A 25,808-nucleotide genomic window follows, 5' to 3' on the forward strand; every position below is an offset into this window, starting at 1 on the left:
CATGTTTGTTCCTCACCCATAATACGTAATACAATTGATCATGTGAAGGTATTGGGGAACATGATTTTCTTACATATATATATATTGTAATCATTTATTTATAGAGAGATAGAATATAAACACATTGTAATTTTTGTACTGCTTTAAAGATTTCGTTGGGGTATATAAACTGGAGAAGAAGGAAAAAGGATGATGATAAGGAAAGGCTAAGAACACGGCTAAGAATAAGGGTAAGAATGAAAATAAGAAGCTAATAATAAAAAGAAGAACAAGCAGCTTGTTAAAACCTACCTGCTAGAGTCTGTCTTACTCGTCATCTAGTGTAAGTGTGTGTGTGTGTGTGTGTGTGTGTGTGTGTGTGTGTGTGCGCGCGCATTTGTGGTTCTTTTCCCTCTTTCTTTCCTTTTCTTTTTTCGACACTTGCCACCATCAGCAGAAGCCCCCTAGGAGCCATCAGCCCCAGCCCCAGCTTGCCACATCAGTGGAAGCTATTGTCGGGAACTGTCGGTTCCAGCCTGGAAGGCTGCCCTCAGAGAAAGTCTTCAGGGTCACCAGCCAGCCAGCCACAGGATTCACGCCCCACCTCAGTTTTCCCCAGCTGATATGGAAGTGGACTTCTATAATTAGGCACCACTGTGGCACAGCTCCGAACCACACCTGTAAGGGAAGGCGACTGTTGCTGGACAGGAAGAAAGGAGGCTCACCTGCTTGATCTTACTCCGAGAGCTGGTGATGCGCTCTGTGATGCTCTGGTACGTGCGGATGGCTGTGGTCAGTTCTGTGTAGTGCTGGACGATCAGCTCGTCCAGGTCGCGGTCACACTTCTCATAGGCTTCTTCAAGGCGGCCCTTCTCATTCTCTCTGTCTTCAACATCATCACTTGTAGACAGAGTCCTGGCGAAGACAGAATTTGTCAAGCTGAGTCAAATGTCAGAGCAACGGTGGGGAGACCTGCATCCAGTCAGTACACTAGCACAGCCATCCCACAAACAGGAAATGAAGTGAGTCAACAGAATATACAAAATAACCTCCAAAGGTGATTCCAGCACCGCCTAAGTACATGCCCAAATACAAAAGCGCCTGTTAGTACCTCGCTTCGTATGACTCACAACAATTCTAACAGTTCCATTCTACTTGTAACACTGGCTAACAAGACCTACAGAACATCCAAAGAAAGGTCCCTTCCTGAGCCTAGGACACTGCCACATAGAACTGAGATGCTCAGACACTTCTGTCATCCTGTGGAAGAAATAGACATGGTAGCTGTTTCTATAGCCATGTCCATAGGCCACGAAAAGGAGCCATCCCTGAAGCTGCCCTCCCCTCAGGACTTCTTGTTAGGGGAGATGATACATACACATCATTGTTTAAGTCACTTCTGGGTGGCCTTCTTTCGTATGTGGCTGAAGTATAATAAGGGATAAAACTTCTCACACCAAGGGATCACCTTCTAAAGATCTCATGTGAACAGCCTGAAATTGAACACAGCCCCCCAGCAACCTTGAAACAGAAAATTTTAGTTCTAAAATCTGTTACAACAGCAGTAACCTAAGCTGCAGTACAAGACACTGCCTGCATTCACTATTCTTCAAACAGCACCAACAAGATTGATAGGAATCAACAATAACCCGACAATGAGAGAGGCACACTTATTAAAAATCTTTCAATAACTCAGTTTGATACATGGGCCACAGATCTTTGTTTCCTCCATTATCTCTCTTGGATAATTTTTTTTAATTTAGTATTATAATAAAGAAACCTTTCCCTCTTATCTGCTCACTGCGGTAATTTAGAGTTTCATTAAATTCCCTCAGATTTGTCAGCTTATACATTCAGCCTAGTTTATTTCATTTATCTTTTTTAATTTAGGGAGGGGGATATTTTAGGCTTTCAATGATGGATGCAATCAATTATAAGTCCATCATTAGAACTGCTTTCAGAGATGGTCTGTCAGCAAATCAATCACATACCCACCTCCAGATACTTTCGAGCAAAATACTGTACAACAGTCTTCTCTGAACTGCCACTCAGAGCAAGGGGTCTTAATTCATGAGCCACACAATATATAAAACTTCTTTTTCAATTTAGAGGGGAATTCAGAAGGCCTGTCTGTGGCGAAAATGTACCTTCCAAAATGAATTCTGTAAATGTGTTAGGGATGCCAAGAGATCAAGTGTTGCATGAAATGAAACGGTGCTGGGAGCTATGAAGGGCAGTACCAGGCCAGACCCTATTTCCTCATCTGTAATCCTAAGCCCAGTGATTTTCAAGGTTGCTTCTGGGTAGCAAACACACAAGTATTTAACTACTAGAGTAAATCAACTTGATCTCAAAGACAGAGCCACCGAAATCACCTTTGATATTTGGTTCAGAGTATCTTAGCATGTCTCTATTGTTTTTATGATATATAACTTTGCTCTTTAAACCTGAAGCCTTCTAGGATGTTACTCTAAAGAGCAATCAAGAAGTGCCTTCAATTTATCAACTGTCCCCTAGGTAAGAGTTTCTGGATATTTAACTCCATCACTTCTGCAGAGTTAAACAGCATGAGCCTGTCATTTTCACAGTGCCTTCCACGCCCGCCCCCTTCCTCATCACACACACACTGTCATTTGTGGAAGGAAACATGCCAAACACCTCTCTACTGTTTACCTTAACTAGTCAGAATTACCATTAAGGAAAATGTCAGGCCCAGGGAGGACAACTTCTCTGGCATGAGCTGTCACCGCAATGCATTACTGGATCATTAGGAGTTACTTAGGAGAAAGAAAGGGTTACTAAAATGAAGATTAGGAGTAAATTGAGTCCACAGGGAATCTCTTCTCCTATTTTCACTTCCAGAGAAAATATTTATATAAGAAATACCCTGTGCCAAGTCTGACTCACACTGAAAGTCCACCCTCTTCCTTTTGATGTGACCTGGGATGAATGACAAACACATTTGTCTTTAGTCAAACACATATTATAAAACTCTAAAAATATAAATTGTTACAGTATTTTTTTTTTTTAATTAGTGAAGGGAAAGGTAGTAAGGATAATGAAAATAATAAAGACCTCTAAAAAGTAGAGGCTTACAGATGCCAGAAACCAGGTTTATTCTGCACTTTATCAAATGCCCACTCCGGTTAGAGTGGGCCTATCACTATCTTCCACACAAGCAGCAGCTGAGCTTTGACAAGGTTAACTTGCCCACCTCACACCACGAGAATAAGAGATCCTAGGAGGACGGAAAACCCAAGTCTGTTTATAGATTAGGTTTTGAACAACTGCACAGTATTTAAAACTTGTCTCTGAACTCTGCCTATATTGAGCTCCTTACTCCACCATATCTACTACCCAGAGGACCTCAGTAACTGAATCGTATTTTGTTCTTCTATGGAAATAACAAGCTATTCCATACAGAATGCTGGTGTTAAGCACTGTCAAGCAAAGCCTCATATATCAGTAGCAGTCAACAAATGCTGGCCATAATTACTATCATTGCTACAATAATGAGACTAGCAACAAAGAGTCAGTGCCCTTTACCTAAAATTTTGGGAACCATAAGTATTTTGGATTTTGAATTCTTTCACAACCTGCACTAAAAATATGAGATGCTAGGTACAGGGCTAAGTACAAAATTTATGTTTCATACACAACATGTGGGAGACTGACAGTAATTTTATACAATATTTTTAATAATTTTGCATATGAACAAAGTTACAGGGATGGTGTAAACATTTCCATGTGCTGCTCCCATGTCAGTGCTCAAAAGGTGTGGAAGTTTTAAAACCTACTTCCAAACAGAAAGCGTTATTGTATATCACAACATAGGCATAACATTCTAAACTACCATTTTTGGTTGGTGATTGGTTTGGGAGGGTTGTTATGGCTTGTTTTGGGAGGAGTGTTTTGGTTCTTTGGGTTTTTGGGGGGTTTTTGTTTTGTTGTTGTTTGGTTGGTTGGTTGGTTGGTTTCTTGGTTCTTGGTTTTTCAAGACAGAATTTCTCTGCGTAGCCCTGGCTGTTCTATAACTCACTCTGTGGGACAGTCTAGCCTTGAACTCACAGAGATACACCTGTCTCTGCCTCCCAAGTGCTGGGACTAAAGGTGTGTGCCACCACCACCCAGCCTCAACTACATTTTTGTTGTTGTTGCTCGGTTTTATTTTGAAGGAGAGTGTGTGTGTGTGTGTGTGTGTGTGTGTGTGTGTGTGTGTGTGTGTGTCTTTATTTTGAGGAATGTTTTGTTTTGGTTTTGGTTTTGTTTATTTTTGTTTTTCATCTTCTAAGATAGTGGTTCTAAGATATACAGCTCAAGTTAACCTACCAATCTCTGCAACCCAGGCTGACATCTACCGTCTTCCTGCCTCTGCTTCCCAAGTGTTGGCTTTACAGACAAGTCCATCACACTGGACACTACAGTGGTACAGTTTTAGTGAAGAAAAAAAAAGAAGATTTATGATCTATAATCTACTGATGAGCCAGGCTTCACGCCCAGAAATGTCCAGGTCCGCACTGTGCTATGTCCAGCATGCGGGAAAGGGGGTAAGCAAAGATGAGGCCCAGAGAGCAAACAGAAGTGGTGCACTGCTCACATAGTAGTCGCTTCTGTGGTGACCCTACCATAGTCCGGTGAGCTGGACAGAATCATGACTCTTCTCTAATACACAAGCCAATGTGCACACTCACACACTGAGAGTTGGGCTGGAATTAAAGAGAGCAAGCACACTTGACGCCAAAGCCCTGCCCCTTTCTACACCAATTCTACTCAATTGCTCTCTCTCTTGCCTCAACTCCCGAGCTGAGGCCTGCACCCTAACTGTATGACAGCTCACCTGTAAGGAAGCAGTGGTCAGCTAAAGATGAAAAGATGAGCATGAACCCTACAGGCTTTCTCTTTCGTTTTTGTTGCTGATGTTGTAAGAAATGCAGTTGGACCTGACAAAAAGGCTAAAAAGAAGAACCACAGTAACAGCAAAGAGAAGCAGAGCGCTGATGTAAAGCTGGCACTCCAAGACGCACTCAACTTACACAATCGCCTTTAGACTTTGTTCCGCCCCGTTTCATGTAAACGGAGATCTGATTTGCAAACTGCTGCTGAGTTCACACCGGACCACAGAAGGGGAAACTAGCTTGTGGTGAAGCTGGACACAGAGACAGTTCTGGATCACTAAGGATTGTTCACTATGACAGCGCTGGTATTTCACATGATGAATTACATCTCTAACCATGACTAATTAATCCCCAGGAAAGAACGTGTTCGCCTAACAGCCTAAAGGGTCCACCAAACGCTTCTAGCAAAAACAGGGATGCCGGATGGTTTCCCTTGGATTCACAAGCCACCAGCTCCCAGTGCATCCCACAGGCAAGCAGGAAAACTGCATGAAGATCTGCAGACTGAAAATGAAACTTGTCAGGTTTTTTTCCCTTTTTTTTTTTTTTCTTTTTTTCTTTTTTTTTTCTTTTTTCAAATACCAGCTTCAGTCTTTCAGTTGGCCAGTCAAATGTTATGAAAGGAAAATAAACACTCACCATCAGTAATTCCTCCCAGGGAGCAATTTTGCTCTCACTTTGGACTTTAGTAGAGTAAAGGAGTCCAGACAGAAGCAAACAGGTAAAAGTCAATGCTGTTGTTTTAAAGATCAAAGGAAGCACAAACAGAAGGGAAAGCGCACCTGTGAAACCAGGTGACCCACTGATGGGGGCACTTTCAGCAAATATGGCCATTTGGACCCCCTGTGTTCTGCTTGAAAAAACCTCTCCTGCTCCCTCCCTTTAGGTGACCTCTCAGAGAACTCTCCAGGAGACCTCCTGTCTTTAGCTTTCTCAATAACCAGATAGAGATCTGTTTCACCTAGGTTAGCTCCAGTCCTGCTGTCCCACGCTTCTTGGAAACAGCCAGCGCAGGGCTACCTGACCATGAAGGGAACATTGTGCGGTATGCAGCAGTAGGGGGCTGCCCTCGCTCTCACCCTAGCTCCCCCTCTACCCCCACCCCACATTCTGCCTTGTGCTTATAAGCAGCCTGAGAAAAATAAAATTTTGTCAGCTTGATCAGATTCTTTGACTTGATGTCCATTCCTTGCATCTCTTGTCCCCCCCCCCCCCATTCTCTCTCTAGGGGTCCGTGGGTCTCAGTGGACTGTCCGGCGGGTCTGGACAACTGGCGCCTCCCACCGTGGGGCCCGACGCGACACCTTTGGAGAGAACACCACCCCACCATCAGTGGAACGGCTGGCATTCAAGACTTGGAGTCTCCTGAGCAGTTCTCAGGCAATTGGTAAGTTGCAGGCGGTGCATGTCATAAGTTTCTAGTGCATATCATAAATTTCTCTTTCATTATGGGACAAGCAATTTCTCGACATGATCTCTTTGTTTCTGGGCTTAAAGATTCACTCAAGATGCGAGGAACTAAAGTTAAAAAGAAGGATCTTATTAGGTTTTTTGCATTCTTAGCTGATCTCTGCCCATGGTCTCTGCAAGAAGGGACTATTAGTGAGAAAAAGTAGCGAAGGGTTGGGGATTGTCTCCAGGATTATTATTGTACTTTCGGTCCTGAAAAGGTGCCTGGGACGGCTTTCAGTTACTGGAATCTCATTAATGAAGTCCTTAAGACTCATCATGATTGGCCTGATGTCAAAAATGTAATTGAGGAAGTAATTGAGGAAGGAGAGCAGCTCCTCCATCGGTGCTCCCGGTCCCGGCCTCAGACTCCTGAAGGGAGCCAGACCCACAAGCTGAGTCCTGACTCAGAGACGGCTGTTGGCTGTCCCAGTTCCTCTGGTCCACTCTCCCCGCCTGCCCTGTCTCGCCCTTTGCTTCTGCTTACTGGCACGGCAACAGTATATCCTTCCCTCATTGATTTTGGAGATGATGAACCTCTTGACCCTGGCGATGCTGCCTCCCTGGAAGAAGAAGCCGCACGATACCATAACTCTGACTGGCCACCTGTGAAACTGTGTCCAAGGAGGCAACACCTGATGACACTCCCTCCTCAACTTTAGCTAACCCTAAAACAAGAAGTTTGGGGGATCCTAAGCCTCTCTCTGTTTCTTTTCTCCCTCCTTTTTCACTCTCTGCCTCCCTATGGTCCCAAGCCACTTAATCAGATTTTCACGAACGGTCACCATTGCTGACCTCTCGACCCTCTCTGAGCTAGTCCATAACCGACAGGAACAAATTGTTCTCCTTAAAACACTTAGGGATCTGGACCAACAGCTCGCTGGTCTCTCTTTTTCGGACGGTGAGGCATCCTCTGAGCAGCCACCCCACACTACGCATGCTTTTCTACTTTCACTTCGTAGCAGTATGACTGTTCCTAGTGGGGGTGCAACACCTGCTCGCCAGACATCAGGACATTCTCCCGGGGGCCGGAAGGATAGTGAAGGAGAGGAAATGGACGAGGGAGAGGCCAAGGAGGGCACTGCGGGCGATCCAGAAGCTCCTGTGGAGGAGCATCCTTTGATCTATACTCCTCTATCCTTGTCTGTTAGAGAGAAAATGAAAGCAGCTGTGACAAAATATGGTGCAACAGTGCCCTTTACTCTGGCCTTGTTGGAGGCTTCTACAGAGGCCTGGCTCACTCCTAATGAATTTAAACAACTTGCCCATGCCTTCCTTGAAGGAGGAGACTTTGTACTATGGAAGGCTGAATTCCAGGAGGCGGCACAGACTTATCAACGAGAAACGCCTGTAATGAAGGCACTCGAGATTGGACCACAAATAAAATATTGGGTTACTCCCCCTTTGATACCCTCAATGAACAAACTGTTTATACTCCTGGCCTCCTGGCACAGGTAAGACAAGCCGCCCTTGGTGCCTGGAAAAAGCTCCCTTCACGGGGCTCTGCCTCAGTCACTCTTACAAAAATCAGGCAGGGCCCTGAGGAGCCTTATAGTGATTTTATCAGTCGCCTTAATGAGACTGCGAGCCGCTTGTTTAGACCTCAGGATCCAGAAAATCCTTTTATCAAGCAGTTGGCTTTTGAGAATGCTAACCCGACATGACAGGACGTTCTTAAGCACCACTGGAAAGGAACTCTTTCTGATTACGTCCAACTTTGTGCCGGTATAGGGCCCAGTCATGCAATAGGCCTGGCCATTGGAGCTGCCCTTCAAAGGGCTGGTCTTGGTTCTCGTTCTTTGCAAAGAGCCTGCTTTAATTGTGGCCAGCCTGGGCACTTTGCCAGGGAATGCCCCTGGCCCCGTAAGACCCTGGAAAGTGGCCAAACTCTCCTCTCAGGTAGACTAACTAACACACCCTTGACTGCCCAGCTCCAACCAGCCACAGTCTGCCCACATTGCAAACAGGGACATCACTGGGCTAATGAGTGCCGCTCCAAGACTGATTTACAGGGCAAAATTCTTCCTCCTCGTCGGTCGAGAAACTTCCCTCGGGGGCAACCTCCGGGCCCCATCAACTGAGCGAACCACGGAGGAATTGGGTTCGTTCCAGCCAACATGCCACCCCAGAACCCAGCATTGACATTCACCCCAGCCTCTGGGCACCGCTCCCAATGTCCCCCTCTGTCAGCCCTCAATCCATTTCAGATCTCTGGCGAGCAAGTGAAAACAGCCCAGGATTGGACCTCTGTACCACCACCAGCACAATATTAACACCTGAGGAAGGAACCAGATTACTTCCTAGTGGAATAGTTGGTCCCCTGCCCACTAATACCTTTGGTCTAATCATTGGGCATGCCTCTTCTGCCGTAAAGGGCATTCAAGTTCATCCCGGTGCCATTGATTCCGATTATTCAGGAGAGTACCAACTCTTGGTCTCTGCCCTACAGGGACCCGTATATATCCCTGCTGGTCAAAGCCTGGCACAGGCCATGCTCCTCCCTCTGGAGCCTGGGCCCTCTAGGGCACTAACTAAAACCCGCAATCTTGACCCTCCATCCACAGAGGCATTCTGGGTGCAAAAGATCTCTCCCTCCAAACCTATGCTCACTTTGTTTCTTAATGGGCGGTCATTTAAGGGGCTCCTCGATTCCGGAGCTGATGCCACAGTAATAGCAAATGAGCATTGGCCAAAACATTGGCCCTCGACAGAATCAATGAACCATTTGCAAGGCATTGGACATTCTCAAAATCCCCTCATTAGTGCTTCTGCAATCAGATGGTCGGATCAGGAAGGCAACTCAGGATTGGTCACTCCTTTTGTTATCCCAGACCTTCCTGTCAATCTCTGGGGCAGAGACATTTTGTCTCAAATCAATGTGTTGATGCTTAACCCCAATGAAACAGTAACGAAACTCATGATGAACCAAGGGTATCTACCGGGTCAGGGACTGGGCACTCATGCCCAGGGCAGGACAGCACCCATAGAGACCTCTCCAAAAAGAGGAAGAGAAGGAAGGACTTGGTTACCCTTTTTTCTAGGGGGCCTTGCCATAACTGCACCCCTACATGCAGACAAGATTACTTGGAAGTCTTCGCCCCCGGTTTGGGTTGACCAATGGCCCCTTTCCAAAGACAAACTCGATGCAGCTACGCTGTTAGTGCAGGAACAGCTTGCTACTGGACATATTGAGCCCTCCAACTCACCCTGGAACACTCCTATATTTGTTATTAAAAAGAAATCAGGCAAATGGAGACTTCTACAAGATTTACAAGCAGTAAATAAGGCCATGGTAGTAATGGGAGCATTGCAACCTGGTCTTCCCTCCCCCTCTGCCATCCCTCGTGATTTCCATAAGATAGTTATCGACCTTAAGGACTGTTTTTTCACTGTACCCCTCCACCAGGAGGATTGTTTTTTCACTATCAGGAGGATTGTTTTTTCACTGTACCCCTCCACCAGGAGGATTGTTTTCTCACTGTACCCCTCCACCAGGAGGATTGTTTTCTCACTGTACCCCTCCACCAGGAGGACTGTAGTCACTTTGCCTTTAGTCTCCCTCAGATAACTTCCAACAACCCATGCCACGATATCAATGGAAGGTGCTGCCCCAGGGGATGGCTAACAGCCCTACCCTGGCTCGAAAGTTTGTAGGACATTTTATACAACCCGTGCGGGACGCTTGGCCTTCTATTTACATCCTTCACTATATGGATGACATTCTTTTGGCCGGCCCTTGTCCACGAGGGCTTCTCGCCTGTTTTCAACAACTTCAGTGTGCTCTCTCTGCTGCCAGGCTTAAGGTGGCTCCTGAGAAGATTCAAATGTCTGAACCTTTTATGTATCTGGGGTATGAACTCAAGTCAGAACAGGTCTATGTCCCCAAGCTTGAGGTATGAACCTCATCTCTTCAAACGCTCCATGATTACCAAAAATTTCTAGGAAACCTACAATTTCGTAGGCCTCATTTAAAGATACCTCCTGAAGTTTTGGTGCCCCTCTACCAGTTACTAAAGGGGAGACTCTCCCCCTTCCTCCCCCAGAGAACTTACACCTGAGGCTACAGAATCCCTTACCTTAATCAAGCAAGCTACACAGTCACAAGCCACCTTCAGTTTGCCCCCCGTGTACCTCTCGTGTACATACTCCGCGCTACTCCTCACTCTCCCATCCGAGTTTCCTGGCAGGGTTCATCGCATTCTCCCACCAGGGGAACTCCCCTCCTTTGGGTGCCTCTGTCCTCCTCCCCCTCAAAGGTCCTTGCTACCTGTGCTTCATTGCTTGCCCAACTCATCATAAAAGGAAGAAGGATGTCCAGACAGCTCTTTGGTAAGGAACCTGATTTAATAGCTTTGCCGTATACGGCAGATCAAGTAAACTGGTTTCTCCAAACTTCCCTCGATTGGGGCACCGCCCTTGATTCATTCCCGGGACAGATTGATAATCATTATCCTGAGGATCCTCTCATTCAGTTTGCCCGATTCCATCCCTTTGTTTTACCACAAAAAAATGGTTCACAGGCCGCTCATAAATGCCCTCCTGGTGTTTACCGATGGTTCCTCAAATGGCCGTGCAGCCTATGTGATTAATGGAGAGACACACTCCTTCGTTACCGACCTCTCCTCAGCCCAATTGGTTGAGCTCTTTGCTGTGCTCCAGGTTTTCAAAGCCTTTCCTCATGCTCCTCTTAATATATCTACAGATAAAGCATATGTGGCACATTCTGTTCCCTTGTTGGAAACTGTGCCTTACAGTAAAGCCTCTTCACGGGCCTACTCCTTATTTGCTGAGATACAAAAGTACACTCAAATTCGTACCCCTCCTTTCCTTCTTACCCATCTCCGAGCTCACACTGGCCTTCCTGGCCCCTTGTCAGAAGGCAAGCCACCAGTACTGACGCATTTGCTTTAACCCTTCTCGATCCATTAACTCAGGCAAAGCACGCCCACTCCCTTCATCATCTCAGTGCCACCACCCTGCGTCTTATGTATAAAATCACTAGGGAACAGGCAAGGGAGATAGTAAAGGGTTGTCATACTTGTGTTTCCCATCTCCCCCGTTCCCCACTTGGGTGTTAACCCACGTGGATTGTTCCCCAATGCCCTATGGCAAATGGACGTTACTCATCTTCCTCCTTTTGGCAAACTCAGAGACCTTCATGTCACTGTTGATCGATCTAGTGGCTTCATTTTTGCCTCTCCTTTGTCGGGTGAGGCCTCTAAGGATGTTGTTACCCACACTTCGTTGTCTCTCCGTGATGGGCCTCCCTAAAACTATTAAAACTGGCAACGGCCCAGGATACCATGGTAATAAATTCCAGGCCTTTTATGCCTCCCTTGGCATCAAGCATATTACAGGCATTCCTTATAACCCTCAGGGCCAAGGCATTGTCGAGCGGGCGCATCAAACACTTAAAAACACCCTCCATAAATTAAAATCCATTCTCCAACACTCTACCCTACCCCCCCCCCCATAATTGGCTCTCACATGCGCTCTTCGTGCTTAATTTCCTTACCCTTGACCAAAATAACAAGGCAGCTGCTGGCCACTTATGGCATGCTGGCTCTCAACATGGCCATGCTCTGGCCCGCTGGAAGATTCCCCTGACGGGTCAATGGAAGGGCCCCGACCCAATCCTCATTTGGGGCCGAGGTTCGGCTTACATTTTTGATACTGAGGAAAATGGTCCTCGATGGCTCCCTGAAAGACTTCTTCGACAAGTTAACCCATCGCCCAGCATGGAGGACAATACTCCTGCTAAGGCTCCATCCTTTTCGGTCTCCACAGAATATAACACCAATCCAGCCGGCCCTGACGATGATGTGCCTGTTATTCCTGGTCCTCCTGATGGGCCCTCCGCTTCACATGCTCGGATTGGAACGACCTCAGACCAACATCCATTACCCCTGGAATTGGACGTGGGTAGTCCTCTTCGAGAGGGGCGATCCTGTCTGGTCTTCCTCTCGGATTTCTCCTGTAATTTGGTATCCTGACTCATTGACCCCTGACTTATGTAAAATGGCACCCAAACAGGCTCTGTGCAGCTTTAAAAGAAGAATGCTGCTTTTTTGCAGATAAATCCGGGGTGAGGGACAGCACGCGCAGAGTACAAGAAGGACTGGGAAAACGACAGAGAGAGAGGGAGAAAAGCGAAAGCTGGTATAAACACTGGTTCTCTACTTCTCCATGGCTGTCCACGCTTCTTCCCTCTGTTCTCGGACCACTTCTTGGTCTATTACTCCTGAAATCTTTCTGTCTCTGGGCCTTTGCTCGATTGACCTCTCTAATAAAGAGGCAGTGTGATGACCCCACAGCAAAACCTTTGCAGGTTCACTATCTGCGCCTGGCTGAGGCTGAGTCTGAGGATGAAGCCTCACAGAGACCATCACTCCCCCAAAGACCATCGAGAGGGTGCGAGGGTAAGCACTGCAGGGAGTTCTGCCCGCACTCATTCCTTGGCAAACTCCTGAGAAGCATGCCTGATAGCATAAAGGTTTGGCGCGAAACCAGGGCACCAGATGCCCCCCTTTTCTCCCGCAAAAGCGCCCAGGAGGTTGAGGACATGGTCAGTCCAGACAGACTGAACATTGACCTTTTAACATAACACCAATCTCTTGAGGGGGATCAGACCTCTACTTCCCCCTCTGTTTTCATTACATACAGTAAAGGGGGAGCTGATGGGGGTGTTTTCAGCAAATACGGCCATTTGGACCCCCTGTGTTCTGCTTGACAAAACCTCTCCTGCTCCCTCCCTTTAGGTGACCTCTCAGAGAACTCTCCAGGAGACCTCCTGTCTTTAGCTTTCTCAATAACCAGTTAAAGATCTGTTTCACCTAGGTTAGCTCCAGTCCTGCTGTCCCACGCTTCTTGGAAACTGCCAGCGCAGGGCTACCTGACCACGAAGGGAACATTGTGCAGTATGCAGCAGCAGGGGGCTGACCTCGTTCTCACCCTAGCTCCCCCTCTGCCCCCACCCTACATCCTGCCTTGTGCTTATAAGCAGCCTGAGAAAAATAAAATTTTGTCAGCTTGATCAGATTCTTTGACTTGATGTCCATTCCTTGCGTCTCCTGTCCCCCCATTCTCTCCCTAGGGGTCCGAGGGTCTCAGGGGACTGTCCGGCGGGTCTGGACAACCCACCAAGACGGCCCATCACTCCCCGAAGCAAGAATTTTCAGTCAAAGACAGAGGAAAAAAATGAAAGAAGAAAACTACCAAATCCAGACTGCTGCCAGGAATACCCAGAGCCCTTCTCAGGACGCTCAGCTAGCAGGTCACACAAACGCGTTCTCGGTTTACAGAAGGAGTGCAGCAGTACAGCACTTGCCTAGCACATGCAGTGTCCTGGGTTCAGTCCACAACACTGCATTTAAAAAGCCACTTGTTTCCCCCATAACCACTTACTGTGTACAAAGTTGAATACATTAGGCGGGGTATAGTGTGTATAACCTTAATCCCAACAGAGGGATTAAAGGAAAAGACACATGCATCTTTGTGTGTGATTTCAAGGCCAGCCTGGGCTACATAGAGAGACTTTGTAAAAAAAAAAAAAAAAAAAAAGCAGGAAAACATGCACATTGATAAACTGAGCCAAGGATGGTAATGTCTCCACTTAGGAAGGTAGATGCAGGAGTTGAAGCCAGCCTCAGCTACAAAGTCAATTTGGGGCCAAGCTGGGTTATATGAGACCATCTCACAAACAAAACTGTAAAAAGCAGTTGTTTTCAAAAGCTGGGGTGGGGGAGTCATGGCTGTGAGGTCAGCCTGGGCTATACAGCAGGCCCTGGCGTGGAAACACAGACTCTTAATAAACAAAAAAATAGATACCGCTCTGCAACCCCAGGGGGCTCCTCAACCTCTCTGGTATGTTTTTTCTTGTGAAACAGGCGTGAGACTAAGAACACCTGCCTCTCTGGGACGTTTGAAGGACTAAAGAAGTGAGGGAAGCAGGATGGAAGTGCTGACTCACATCATTAGAATCAAAATAAACAACCTGTGAATCCCAACATTGTCAGCCGCTCAAGCCTGCTCACCCCAAAGTTCCTAGGGATCTGTTAGGAGCTCAAATCAGACCTTTTCTCTAGATTCTCAGTGTCACGCACAGTACATAATTAATAAAAGCTGTATCATGACAGCAGCAAGATGCAGGATGTGGCAGGTCCCTGCCTGAGACAACTGCAGTGGAGTGGCCTCACTGGGGGCTGTGCATGCTCATAAACCCCTGTAAGGAAAGCAACAGTTACTGCATCCCTGTCCAATGCACGGACTCATGCAACAGTGTTTTCTAAGTACATTATGTACCAGGCAGACACACTACCAGCCCTCCCTCATGAAGCTAACACAACAGCGTGGAGACGCAGGCCATAAAGTAGCAGGCAGGGAAACAAGTGCAGCAGGCAAGAGCTGTGGTACAAAAGAAACAAAAATGGCCACCCCTAGCAAAGGCACAAAAAGACAACCTGTGACTAGAGCCTTTGGAAAGACTCCTGTAGGGAGCTGTTCTAGATGACACAAGATGCCTGCACCTTGAAGGACAATTAATTCAAACTGCTGCAGGAAGGGACTGGCAAGGAGAGCAGGGTGGGTACCAGCTGCTAGTGTGGAAGGGACAGGAGGTGAGGTCAGGAGTTACAACAGTCATAGCTTTCTGGGCTTTCACGCAGGTAGTCATTGAAGCCACTACTGGCCACTTATCAGTCAGTGTTTAGTGGTGAGGGACAGTAACCACATTTTATTTTCATTGTAACTCACCTCTTTCAAAAAAGAAAAGTTGGAGATGTTTTCTCTAAGACTATTGTAAAATATACTGAGCATCATTTTATAAATTTAAAATATAAGCAGCTCAGATGGCTACACAGAGTTTATAGTAAATGAGTTCCTAATCTAAATTTGAGCTTCCAAGCAGCCAAGGCAAAAAGTTCTAATTTTCTAAAAGACAGACTCCTTTAGGCAAACCAATTTTTCATTTAAAACAACCTGGGAGGCAATTTACAACATAGTGAAAGATGTTCTCAAAATCTTTTGAACACAAGGTAACAAATTTTTACACCAACATCTCTTGCGCATAATTTTTAAAACATGAAAAAAAAAAAAAGAAAAACTAAATTCAGGCCTCCATTTTTTGAAAGGCGATAGACATAATACAAGTACATAGCTTTCGATGACTTATTTTTCATTCTCACCTAAGGATAGAATTTAGAAAAGTTATAGAACTAGGTGAGTCAGCCCATCTTTTGGTCTCAGCAAAGCTTTTGACAGCTCAAGCCACCGGCTAGTTCTCTGCAGAGTGTAGAGCACGCATGTTGGTATTAAGTGTTGATGAAAGGCTGTTAGCTATACAAGCCAGCGTGACTGTCAGTGCCAAATGCAACGGCAATCACTTGCGCCTGAGCTTCCACGTTACCTGTTTGCAGGTGACAAACCCCTCTTCTGGAAGCTTACAGCATTTTAACAAGGTGATAAAGGGACCTAGCCTAGTTATAAATAGAACTATATACCTCATCAAAAGGGTTTTTTTTTCTTTTTATGATAACATCTCAATTCGTTACTCCGACTGTGTTTAGAGACAGCAGAGGAGGTGATGAAGTTCTGCAAGTCACTGGAGCCTCACAGCTGGGAGTGCTGTTCTCATGAAAAGGCAGGAGACAGGAGCAAATCCTGTCCACACCCAGAAGAAAGGCTCTAGCGCAGACAGAGCAAGGAAGTTGGCCGTCCATATGCCAAGAAGAGGGGCCTCACCAACAACCTATCCTGGTGGTGCTTTGACCTTGGACTTGGAGCATCCAAAGGGGTGAGAAAACACATGTCTGTTGTGTAAGCATCCAATCATAGGTGTTTTGTGATAGCTGCTGAAGCAGAAAGCTACACTGCCTCAGAAAGCACAGGCAATGTTATTTCAGTTGGTTAAATTTTCATTCGCTCTCTCTGTTTGCTGTTAGCTTTTCTGGGGTCTAGGAGTGAGGTTTGGTTTGGGGTTGGGTTGGGTTAGGTTACACAGAGAAATCCACAGATTGAGGATGTGTACCACCAGGTTCACTTGGTTGGTTTAATTCTGAAGGCAATGTTATCAATCAGCCTAAACAACACACATTCTTAACAAATCTGCATGAGGTATTTGCTGCTTAATACAGCCACAGATGGCTAACACACTTGTTACAAGAAATAAAGTTACACACCTAAATCTTGGCGTCCCCTGCAGAAAGAGCAGAACTGAGCCACATTTTCTGAAAGCTGATAATGGGCTTCCCTGTCCACTAAGGCCCCACTGACCTCTCTTCTAGAAGCAATACAGACTAGGAAAACAATTAATGAAAATCCCCTAAGCAATTAAAGGAAACTAAATACAAGTATGGCTTCACAAATGCAGAAATCACTGATGAGCAAACAACAGCACCTTCTACAACAAGGAGCAGGTGTCCTCAGCTACCTCCTTTCTGAGAAGTACTCCATGTGGACCTAGGAGAGCAGCCGGATGCTGCAAAGTCCCTGGGCTTCTTTTCGGGAGCCTCAACCTGACCACAAGGGATACCTTCTCCCCAATGAAAGAGTACAAGACAAGAACTGAACTTGAGGCTAGTTTTCAAGCCTGACTCCAGAAAGAGAAAACTGAGTGCTCCATAACTGGTTTTTTTTTTTTTTCAAAAGAAAATGTCTCTTTCTGTTAATGATCCCAACACAAGGGGAAGAAATGTCCACAGCTGATGTGATTCCTCCGGCATCAGTCATGTGTTTTTCCCACACTGCTCTGTCACATGATCAGTTCTACCCAGCACTTGCTTCAAAGTACTAGAGCCATGTTTTCTTTCCAAAAAAGAATCTAACCCATCTCATACATGGCTGACAAAAAAATATACCTAGAGCCAGCAGGGGAAGTGAAGACCACAGCATGAGTAGAGAAACCCAAACACATGAGAATGAAGAGACTGAAGGACACAAACACTACACAGTTCAGTCAGAGTTCCAAGATGATTATGCAAAGCAGGACACACTGCTACACTACACTTCCTAGATGGAGAGCCATCTGTAACTGCTTCCAGGGAGTTATATTAATAAGTGGCCCTCATCATAAATCTGAGGTTGAATAAAGGATCACACATTAAAGAAATGCTAGAGATGTGTATCACTACATAATCGCATGAGATATACTGCTCAAAGCAGAAGCAAATCCACACCTCGCTTTCAAATCGGATTTTATTCTATTCAATTATACATTCTGATGCCTTGTTTCTTAATTATGGCTTATTAGAGCCTATGAAATACAAGATAATCCCATCGTAACTGATAGGAATTCACAATGACAAGTCCCTCTGAAAAAGTTTTCTCATACATATGAACATCCCTTAACTGTACAGAGACTTCTGTAGCCTCAAGTGACAGACAGTAAACAATGTCTGCTTAAAAGTCATTTGAAAACTCACTAGTGTCTGGCTTCAGACAGCACTTAGAGCCAATTACTGCACCCAACACATGTGCGTATAGCTCCTCGATAGTGCAATTAGCTCAGTTACACAGAACAGTACTGGAGACCAAAAGCTATAAATTGCTTAGGCAACAAAGAAGGCCATTATCTAAAATTAAGTAAAATCACTCCACTCAGGCATAAAACTGAGTTTAGAGCTGACAAAGTCAACTTACAACTCCTTCTCCTTCCCTCTTCCTTATACAGTGCAGCTTGCTTGGAAAGCATTGTCCACAGAGATCCTCACTTCCTGGTGAGTTCCTCACAAGCGATGTTTTATACTTGTGACAGGTATTATGTAGTCAAATACATATAGGAAATTGGGGGGATAGGCTTCTTAAAATGCAAAGATCCATGAGGCTTTAGAATACAGGTGACCTACTGAGACCACATTAAACACTAGGCCAGCACTGCTATTGGCAGCAAAACAAAAGAGCCATATCTTTAAATTAAAGAACTATAAGATAGAGTCCTAATGGAAGAGCTCTTATCAAACTATTATAGAAGGAAAGGTTTAAAGGGATGCAAAATAGGAGTTGTGAATTTAGCTCAGTGGTAGGGACTTGCCTAGCAAGCACAAGGTCCCAGGTTTGGCCTCCAGCTCTGAATGTATTTGTCTGTTGTGTAACAAATTGGACCCATGACCTAAGGCATGCCAGGTAAGTACTCTCAGAGTTAGTAAAATCAAGTTTCTAACAAAGACACTACAGACACTAGAAATCAAGCATCTGAGTGCCTCTGTTCCAAACTGTGCAAGGCACTTTCATATGCCTTGTCTCTTTTCATGTTTCCCCAAACACACAAGATCTTCATCACCCCACTTCATACATGAAAAAGTAAGACTGGGAGCAGTGCAGAGCTACGTAATTCAAGGTTGCACACTAGTAAATTTTTCTTAGCTACCCTAAACCACACCCTCTCACCAAGGGGTGTGACCAGACATATCTACAAAGGTATGGGTTGAAAACCTGATGGTATCACCCAATAATAAAACTACATGCCCCAAAGCTTTCAAAAAATTCCAACATCAACAATGACTCCTAAGGCTAGAAACCAAGACTTGGTTCCCCAAGATATTAACTCTGCAATGAACAACCGAAAAATGGAGTGTTTTCTTCTTGTTTCCATAAATGCAACTATCAGCTGTCCCAGGACCTCCTGAAAGTTTAGAGTGAGTACTCTGTTTCCAAATGGAAAACATGTATCCCGTATCCCAAGTGCAAGGATTACAGGGACGTGTCACCACACCCAGTTATGCTAGGGATCAAAGGCAGGGTACTAGGCAAGTACTCTACCGGCTGAGTCCATCTCCAGTCCTGACACTGTTTACTCTGACAGCAGTTTGCAAACAGCACTACATCTTGGAGGGAGCAAGGCTGAGGGAAACAGTAAGAATCTAAGGCTATGCTGACCTGGGCTCGGATGGAGAGAGGAGACAGTGTCTACGCCTGACACAGCACTTGGGGCCAAGCTCTTCCTGCCACAAACTGTCACAAACCTCAAAGGCCTCTGTTCAAAGCCCACATCAAAGTCTGGACCCCTCAACAAACTTTACTTTGAATTAACTATAGCATGACCAAAATATCCTCTACAGAGGAAGGAAGGGATTTAACAGGAGCCCACAATAAAGGATTTCCTATGTTTTTGAAATTCCAACTTTTGTGAAGACATAAAAGTTGATGAAAATGTGAGCCTCCAACTGCCTTCAACCCTCCTTGATGTCTGCAACCAGCCTGCCTACAAAAGCTCAGCTCCAAGGTTTCAATAAGGTCTCCATAAGTCACAACTGGAGTTTGTCTCCCCAATTAATCTGGCTATTTGCACACTGACATACAAAGAAGGGAGAGTAATGTTTAATTGGAAAGCAGATCACCTAACAGTAAGTGGTAGACACATTCTCCAATTAAAAATCTGACAAGCACTCACAAAAATAAAATAACATCTCTGAAATGCCATCTTGACTATTTCACAGCTCCAACTTCACACCAAACAGAAGGTTGAGGTAGGGTAGTCAACAGGAAAGAAGGAAGATACGGGTGTGTGTGTGTGTGTGTGTGTGTGTGTGTGTGTGTGTGTGTGTGTGTGTATCTAACTGTCCAAATTGGACTCTGTCCACCCAATTATTTCTGCTGTAAATGGCCAGTGGTGACTTGAATCTACAGTTAGTGGCAGTGTCCAAAAGACCAGATCACAAGCACTATCTCTCCTCCCCAAACCCTTCCTCACAGACCTGAGACTCTAAATAGACAAAATAGTGAAGCATTACACACCTGACTGGCTTGAAATGGGCTTACTCAGAAGTTTTAAATTTTAAAAAATTTTAATTTACATATTTTAAAGTCCCTTTCCATCAAATATAAAATTGCAATTGCACTATAGTTCCATTTGCTTATTTTAAATTCTCAGTGATGGGCTGAAGAGTTGGCTCAGTAGTTAAGAGCACCGTCTGCTCTTCCAAAGGACCCAGTTTCAGTTCCCAGCACCCACATGGCAGCTCACAACTGTCTGTAATTCCAAGATCTGACATCCTCACACCAATACACATAAAGTTTAAAAATTAAATAAAAATATTTAAATTCTCAGTGACAGACTCTGATACTAACAAACACTGAGTCAATATTTAACTAGTTACTACTGCCCTGACAATGAGAACTAGGCCTGGCTGTGATGAGACAAGCCTGTACTCCCAGCATCAGGAGGTAGAGGCAGAAGCATCAGAAGTTCTAGATTATAGTGCCTACAGGGCAAGTTCAAGGCCAGCATAGGCTACATGCAAACCTGTCTCAAAAATCCACATACAAGCAAAAAGAGCAAATGGCAATGAGACTTGGGCGTTTCCTTTGCATGTATTAGTTCAGTCCTTACATTAGACCTTCTCTGGAGTTTTATCCAGTACCAAAAAGTATCTACAACTTTCTCTTCAAACTATTAACAACATTTTAGCCAAGTGTGGTGGCTCACATTTTCAATCTCAGCACTTGGGAGGCAGAAGCAAATAGACGTCTGTGAGTTCAAGGCCAGCATGGTCTACATAGCAAGACCAAGTCAGTCAAAGCTATAGAGTGAGTCCTTATTTCAAAAAAGGAAAAAAAAAAAAAAGCAATATAAAGTGTTACAATATATGACCTAGTATAGAAATGGTATTTTTATACATTTGAGAAAGAAATGAAGGAAATTTTTAAACATTCCAAAACAAGAAAAACTGCTGCTGCTGCTGCTGCTGCTGCTGCTGCTGCTGCTGCTCAGTGATATATAAAGATAAAGGTGAACCAATCAAACTGTTTGAAATACAGTGGCTTCTGTCATTAACTTATTTTGTGAGAAAATGGCAGGTCTACAGAAACATGAAAGAGCTAACATGTACCAAATATCCTTTCAGGAATACTTTTACTTTAGGGCCTAAAATGGGTTTTCCTTTGTGAAGCTCGTTGCCAAAGCAACCAGAAAAGGTCTAGGGTTTTGAGAGAATTTGAAAGAAAGTTCTGGCTAGGAGGTAACTGAAGTACACAGGAAGATCTACCGATAAGGAACACGGCTTGCAGGAAAGGCAACATGAAGAGCACAAAGTGAACAGAGCTGAAGAGCAGAAACTTCAGAATGACACACAGTTACTAATAAACACACAGGCCTAGTCGACTCCCCCAGTCAAGGCTCCTCCCACCCCAAATCCAACCGCCAAAGTCACACTACCACTCTCCTCCCTCCCGCGCACTGTTCGTGGAATTGTAAACCACTGGGTCAAGCACTAAAGAAAATCAGGAGGAAAACACCAACAGAGATTGGCAACATCCTCCCTCATCCCAAAGCCAAAATTTTCTGTGTCCGAAGGAATGCTGAAATACAAGCAGCAACACTCCAGCAGCAAAAACATCTAGTCTTGCGTTCCTATGTTAGCATGAGCCCTGATAATTATTAAACTTGCCTGGATTGATAGGTCCGGGCATACCTTACGAGCATAATTGTAAAACAACACAATCAAAGGAACGCATCTCTCATGTGTCCTGACATGATCTGGACTAGGAATCAAAATTAAAGCAGTACTTCACAACAGAAGCCAGAGTAAAAGCTGCCTGGGCCAAAGCCACAGTTTTAAAGGGAAGATGATACAGACTGGCGTAAGAGATGGATAGCCAAATAAAGGCAGGTGTGGTGCCGGCTGCCTGGGATACCAGCACGTGCTCTTATCCACGTGAGCGTGAAGCCGGGCCCGGCTACAGAAGATTCAGTGGTTCTCAAGCTGGGGGTCGCATATCAGATACTATTCATAACGGTATGAGGTACCAACAAAATAATTTTATGGTTGGGGGTCACCACGACATGAGGAACCGTATTAAAAGTGGAAGCATGAGGAAGGTTGGAAACCATTGAATTAAGTCAGCACCGACAACAGCAAGCTACACTGCCCGGCAGTGGGCAACGCCCTCTGGAGACCGCAAAGAACTGGCCTTTATGGCGAATGTGCGTCTCCATCCCGGAAGCGGCCAAAAAGCTTTTAGGGTTTTTTTTTTTCTCAGTTTTTAATGATCACATATTTGAGGGTGAATCTACGCACGAGGCAGAGGATGGGACATTTGTTACTTGCCCTCACTCACTCCACTTCCAAGGATGTGACGGCTCCTTCCACAAATTCTGACTCTCTGTAACATTCCATCTCTCTCCAAGTCCATACTCTCCTCAAGGATAGGATTACATCTGACTTGTCTTTGCATAATTCGGGAAATTCACACACTCATTCAACAAATATGCCCTAAGTACTAAATAAATGCCAGGCGCCAAACTACAGTGAATACCCATTGTTTAAGCAAGTGTTAACCATCAGGCAGGAAAAAAACAAGTTCACAAAAAGATTCTAAATGTTCATATTAGAATTTCAGAGAAAAGTAAGATGGGCTACTACAGATGCTCTGGCTGAGGTTTTAATATCATGGGATAAATCTGCACTGTGCACTGTTAAAGTAAGAATGTGTGCCTGCGGTTACACAAGTGTTGTCTCTTCAGGGCCTACAAAGTGTATCATTCCCACAGAAAGGTCTATGCTCTCATCTGTAAAATAAAATTGATAATAACAGGCCATTGCCTTAAACTATTGGCTCTGACATTAAACCCATAAATGGGTCTTTTTCAGTCCATTAAATGGTAAACGTTTAAAGCATTTTAAGTCTGATGTGTCTACTTTTTCAAGGCCGTACTAGCTACTAGATTCTAGTGGTCAGTTTTAAAAGATCATCAAGATTAGTACAGGAGCCCTCTTAGAATTCATCAAAGTGAAGGAGCAGCGGGGGAAAGTGGGAGAAAGGGATGTCTGTTTTATGAAAATATGCGTGGTGAAAGTCAAACGACAACAACGTATAAGTGTGTCCTAATGTATTTTATTCAAGGTGGTCTAAACTTGTTTAACATTGTAAACGAAAACAAAAAACAAAACAAAACCGGACCTGTAAACAGGCCACCACTTCCACACTCGCCCTAATATTTTAGGAGGAGAGTAATGCGGAGGGCAATCTGAAGTTGTTTTGATACGGTTTTGAGTAAGAAACTGGAACAAGGAAGTAAACAAAAATGAGACACATGTGTCACTTCAATAGATCCAGTCCTAGCCAGCTCGTCGCAGAACCTACGATCTGAAGCTGTGGCTATTGACAGGCGGTGGACACTGCGCAGCTCCTGACAGGGGACTTGGGCCCCCAGGAAGCCCCGGCCACAGCTGGCCTTCCCGAAAGGATGCTGCGCCCAGGTCAAGCAGGAACGAACGGGCACACCTGCGCCCGCCGGGCTACTTCCCGAACCCACGCGGGCCAGCTGTTAGGACCCAAGGAAGGGCCGTGCCCCCCGGGAGAGTGCAGGGATTGAGGGGGTCCTCACCCTAAGTCCGGCCCCAGGGAAACTGGGAGTCCGGGGGGGGGGGGCCGCCCCGCCGGGCAGCTGACCCTGGGGAGGGGCTGGGGAGGCCAGAAGGAAGAGAAGGGCCGGCGGGCGGGGCCGGGCCGCTTCCTCTCCCTTCCGCAGCGGAGGGCGAGCCGCTGCCCAGTCCTCACCCAGCCTCCGGCCTCCTGCCTCCCTCACCTGATCACCGAGATGAGCAGCCCCGAGGGGTCTTTGCTTTTGCTGACTGTGCTCCTGTATTTGCCACCAGCTGCTTCTGCCGCCATCTTGGTACGGGAGCAAGAGCCAGGTGCTTGACAGGACCGGGAGAGAGTAAACTCCGAGGCTTGACCCGGAACATCAACCAATGGCAGAAGAGAAGCGTAGAGGCGCGGAAGTGAAGAACCCAATCACTGGAGTTAGGAGGCGGGACTAAGGGTCAGCTGGAGTTTGAGGCGCCTATTCGCTCTAAGCACTCTGGGAAACGTAGTTCTTCAGCGGGTCCTGGGCATGCCTGGACGAAAAACCAATGGAAACTTCAAGTCTCCTTGTTGGTATCTTCTTTGGATCTCTTCAGACCTTAAGTTGTTTTTCAGTTAACTCCCTTTTATAATTTTAATGTTTTTAATTTACTGTATTTGATGATATCAAAATGAATATGCAGATGATTGTATTTAAGCGAAGACCCCAAAAGTATGCTTGTGCTTGTGTGTACAAAAATATTAACTTCAAATATTGTATTTAAATCAACAAAAAGCAAACACTTATAGGCACAGAGACTTTCCTTTGGTATTTTCTGAGACTGAATGATTCTGTAGTCATTTTATATTCATTTTTGCATTTGTGCCAAACAGTTAAAAATGCAGGCTGTAGCCCGGTGTGGTGGCACACGCCTTTAGTCCCAGCACTCGGGAGGCAGAGGCAGGTGGATCACTTTGAGTACAAGGCCAGCCTGGTCTACGAAGTGAGTCTAGGACAGCCAACCTACACAGAGAAACCTTGTCTCGAAAAACGAAACAAAACAAAACAAAACAAAAAAATTTTTGCTAATTCTGCAAACCTTTAATACAGTTCCTCATGTTGTGGTGACCCCCAACTATAAAATTATTTCATTGCTTCTTCATAACTGTAATTTTGCTACTGTTGTGACTTATAATGTAAATAATTTCATATGCAGGATGTCTGATATGTAACCCCACAGGTTGAGAACTGCTGAACCATTTCAAATAATACAGAAAAATCTTTCATAGAAAATCAACCATACTTTTAAAATATTAAAACACTCAAAAAAACCTCCAAATAGAAGGAAATTGTGTAAACATAATAGAATATTTTTAAAAAATTAACAGTATGTATAATAATGAAATACGTTTCTCATTAAGATTAGGAACAAGATACAGGTGTCCATTTTCACTGTAGCTATTCAACAAAACTCTGGAAACTGGAGCCAGAGCAAGAAAAAAGTGAAAAGTATCCAATTTCCAAAGATAGAAACAAAACAATCTGCATTTATAGACAGTATAAGCTCACAGAATGTATTATAAAGAATATACCCAAAACCTACTAGAGCTAATAAAAAAAAATTCATCAATCCCATAGGATACAAAGTAACCAACAAAAATCCAGTGAGATTCCTATACAATAAGAAATAAGAAAGAGCAATCTTAAAAAGAAGTTAACCTAGTCAAGCATGGTAGTACACACCTTTAATCCCAGCACTTAGGAGATAGCTGCAGGGGATGTCTGTGTGTTTAAGACCAGCCTGCTCTCCATAGAGAGTTCCAGAACATCCAGAACTATGTAGAAGACCCTGTCTCAAAGAAAGAAAGAAAGAAAGAAAGAAAGAAAGAAAAAATTAATCAAATAATCCCCCCCAAAAAAAACAGAAACAGAAGGAATAAAACACAGGAATAAATTTAAACAGGAAAATCAAATATGCAAATGCTGATAATGCAAAATATTGCTAAAAAAAAAAAAGAAAGAAAGAAAAGAAAAGAAGAATCCCTAAGTGTATAAAAAGACATCATAGATGATAAAATGATGGAGCTAAGAAGACAAGAGTTTCCACAATGGAATATTGATTCTGAAATTCATTTGGAAACATAGAAATCCTTGAACAGTCTTGAAAAATAAAAAAAAAAAAAAAAAAAATTTTTTTAAATGTA

The 25,808-nt window shown here is 44.7% G+C and overlaps 1 protein-coding gene across 1 annotated transcript in view; it reads right to left on the bottom strand.

Moving 5' to 3' along the window:
- Exoc4 (exocyst complex component 4) overlaps nucleotides 1–23,990 on the bottom strand; it is a 741,149-nt gene extending 717,159 nt beyond the window's left edge. The window contains exons 1-2 of the mRNA XM_051151762.1: nucleotides 23,845–23,990; nucleotides 705–894 (exon numbers count right to left, since the gene is read on the bottom strand). Coding sequence (XP_051007719.1) covers nucleotides 705–894; nucleotides 23,845–23,930 — 276 coding nt within the window. The 5' untranslated portion in view covers nucleotides 23,931–23,990. The remainder of the gene's footprint in view (nucleotides 1–704; nucleotides 895–23,844) is intronic.
- Between the last annotated feature and the right edge of the window lie 1,818 nt (nucleotides 23,991–25,808).

The sequence above is a fragment of the Acomys russatus genome, chromosome 10 (genome assembly GCF_903995435.1).
Source record: "Acomys russatus chromosome 10, mAcoRus1.1, whole genome shotgun sequence".
In the NCBI taxonomy this organism is placed as follows: Eukaryota; Metazoa; Chordata; class Mammalia; order Rodentia; family Muridae; genus Acomys; species Acomys russatus.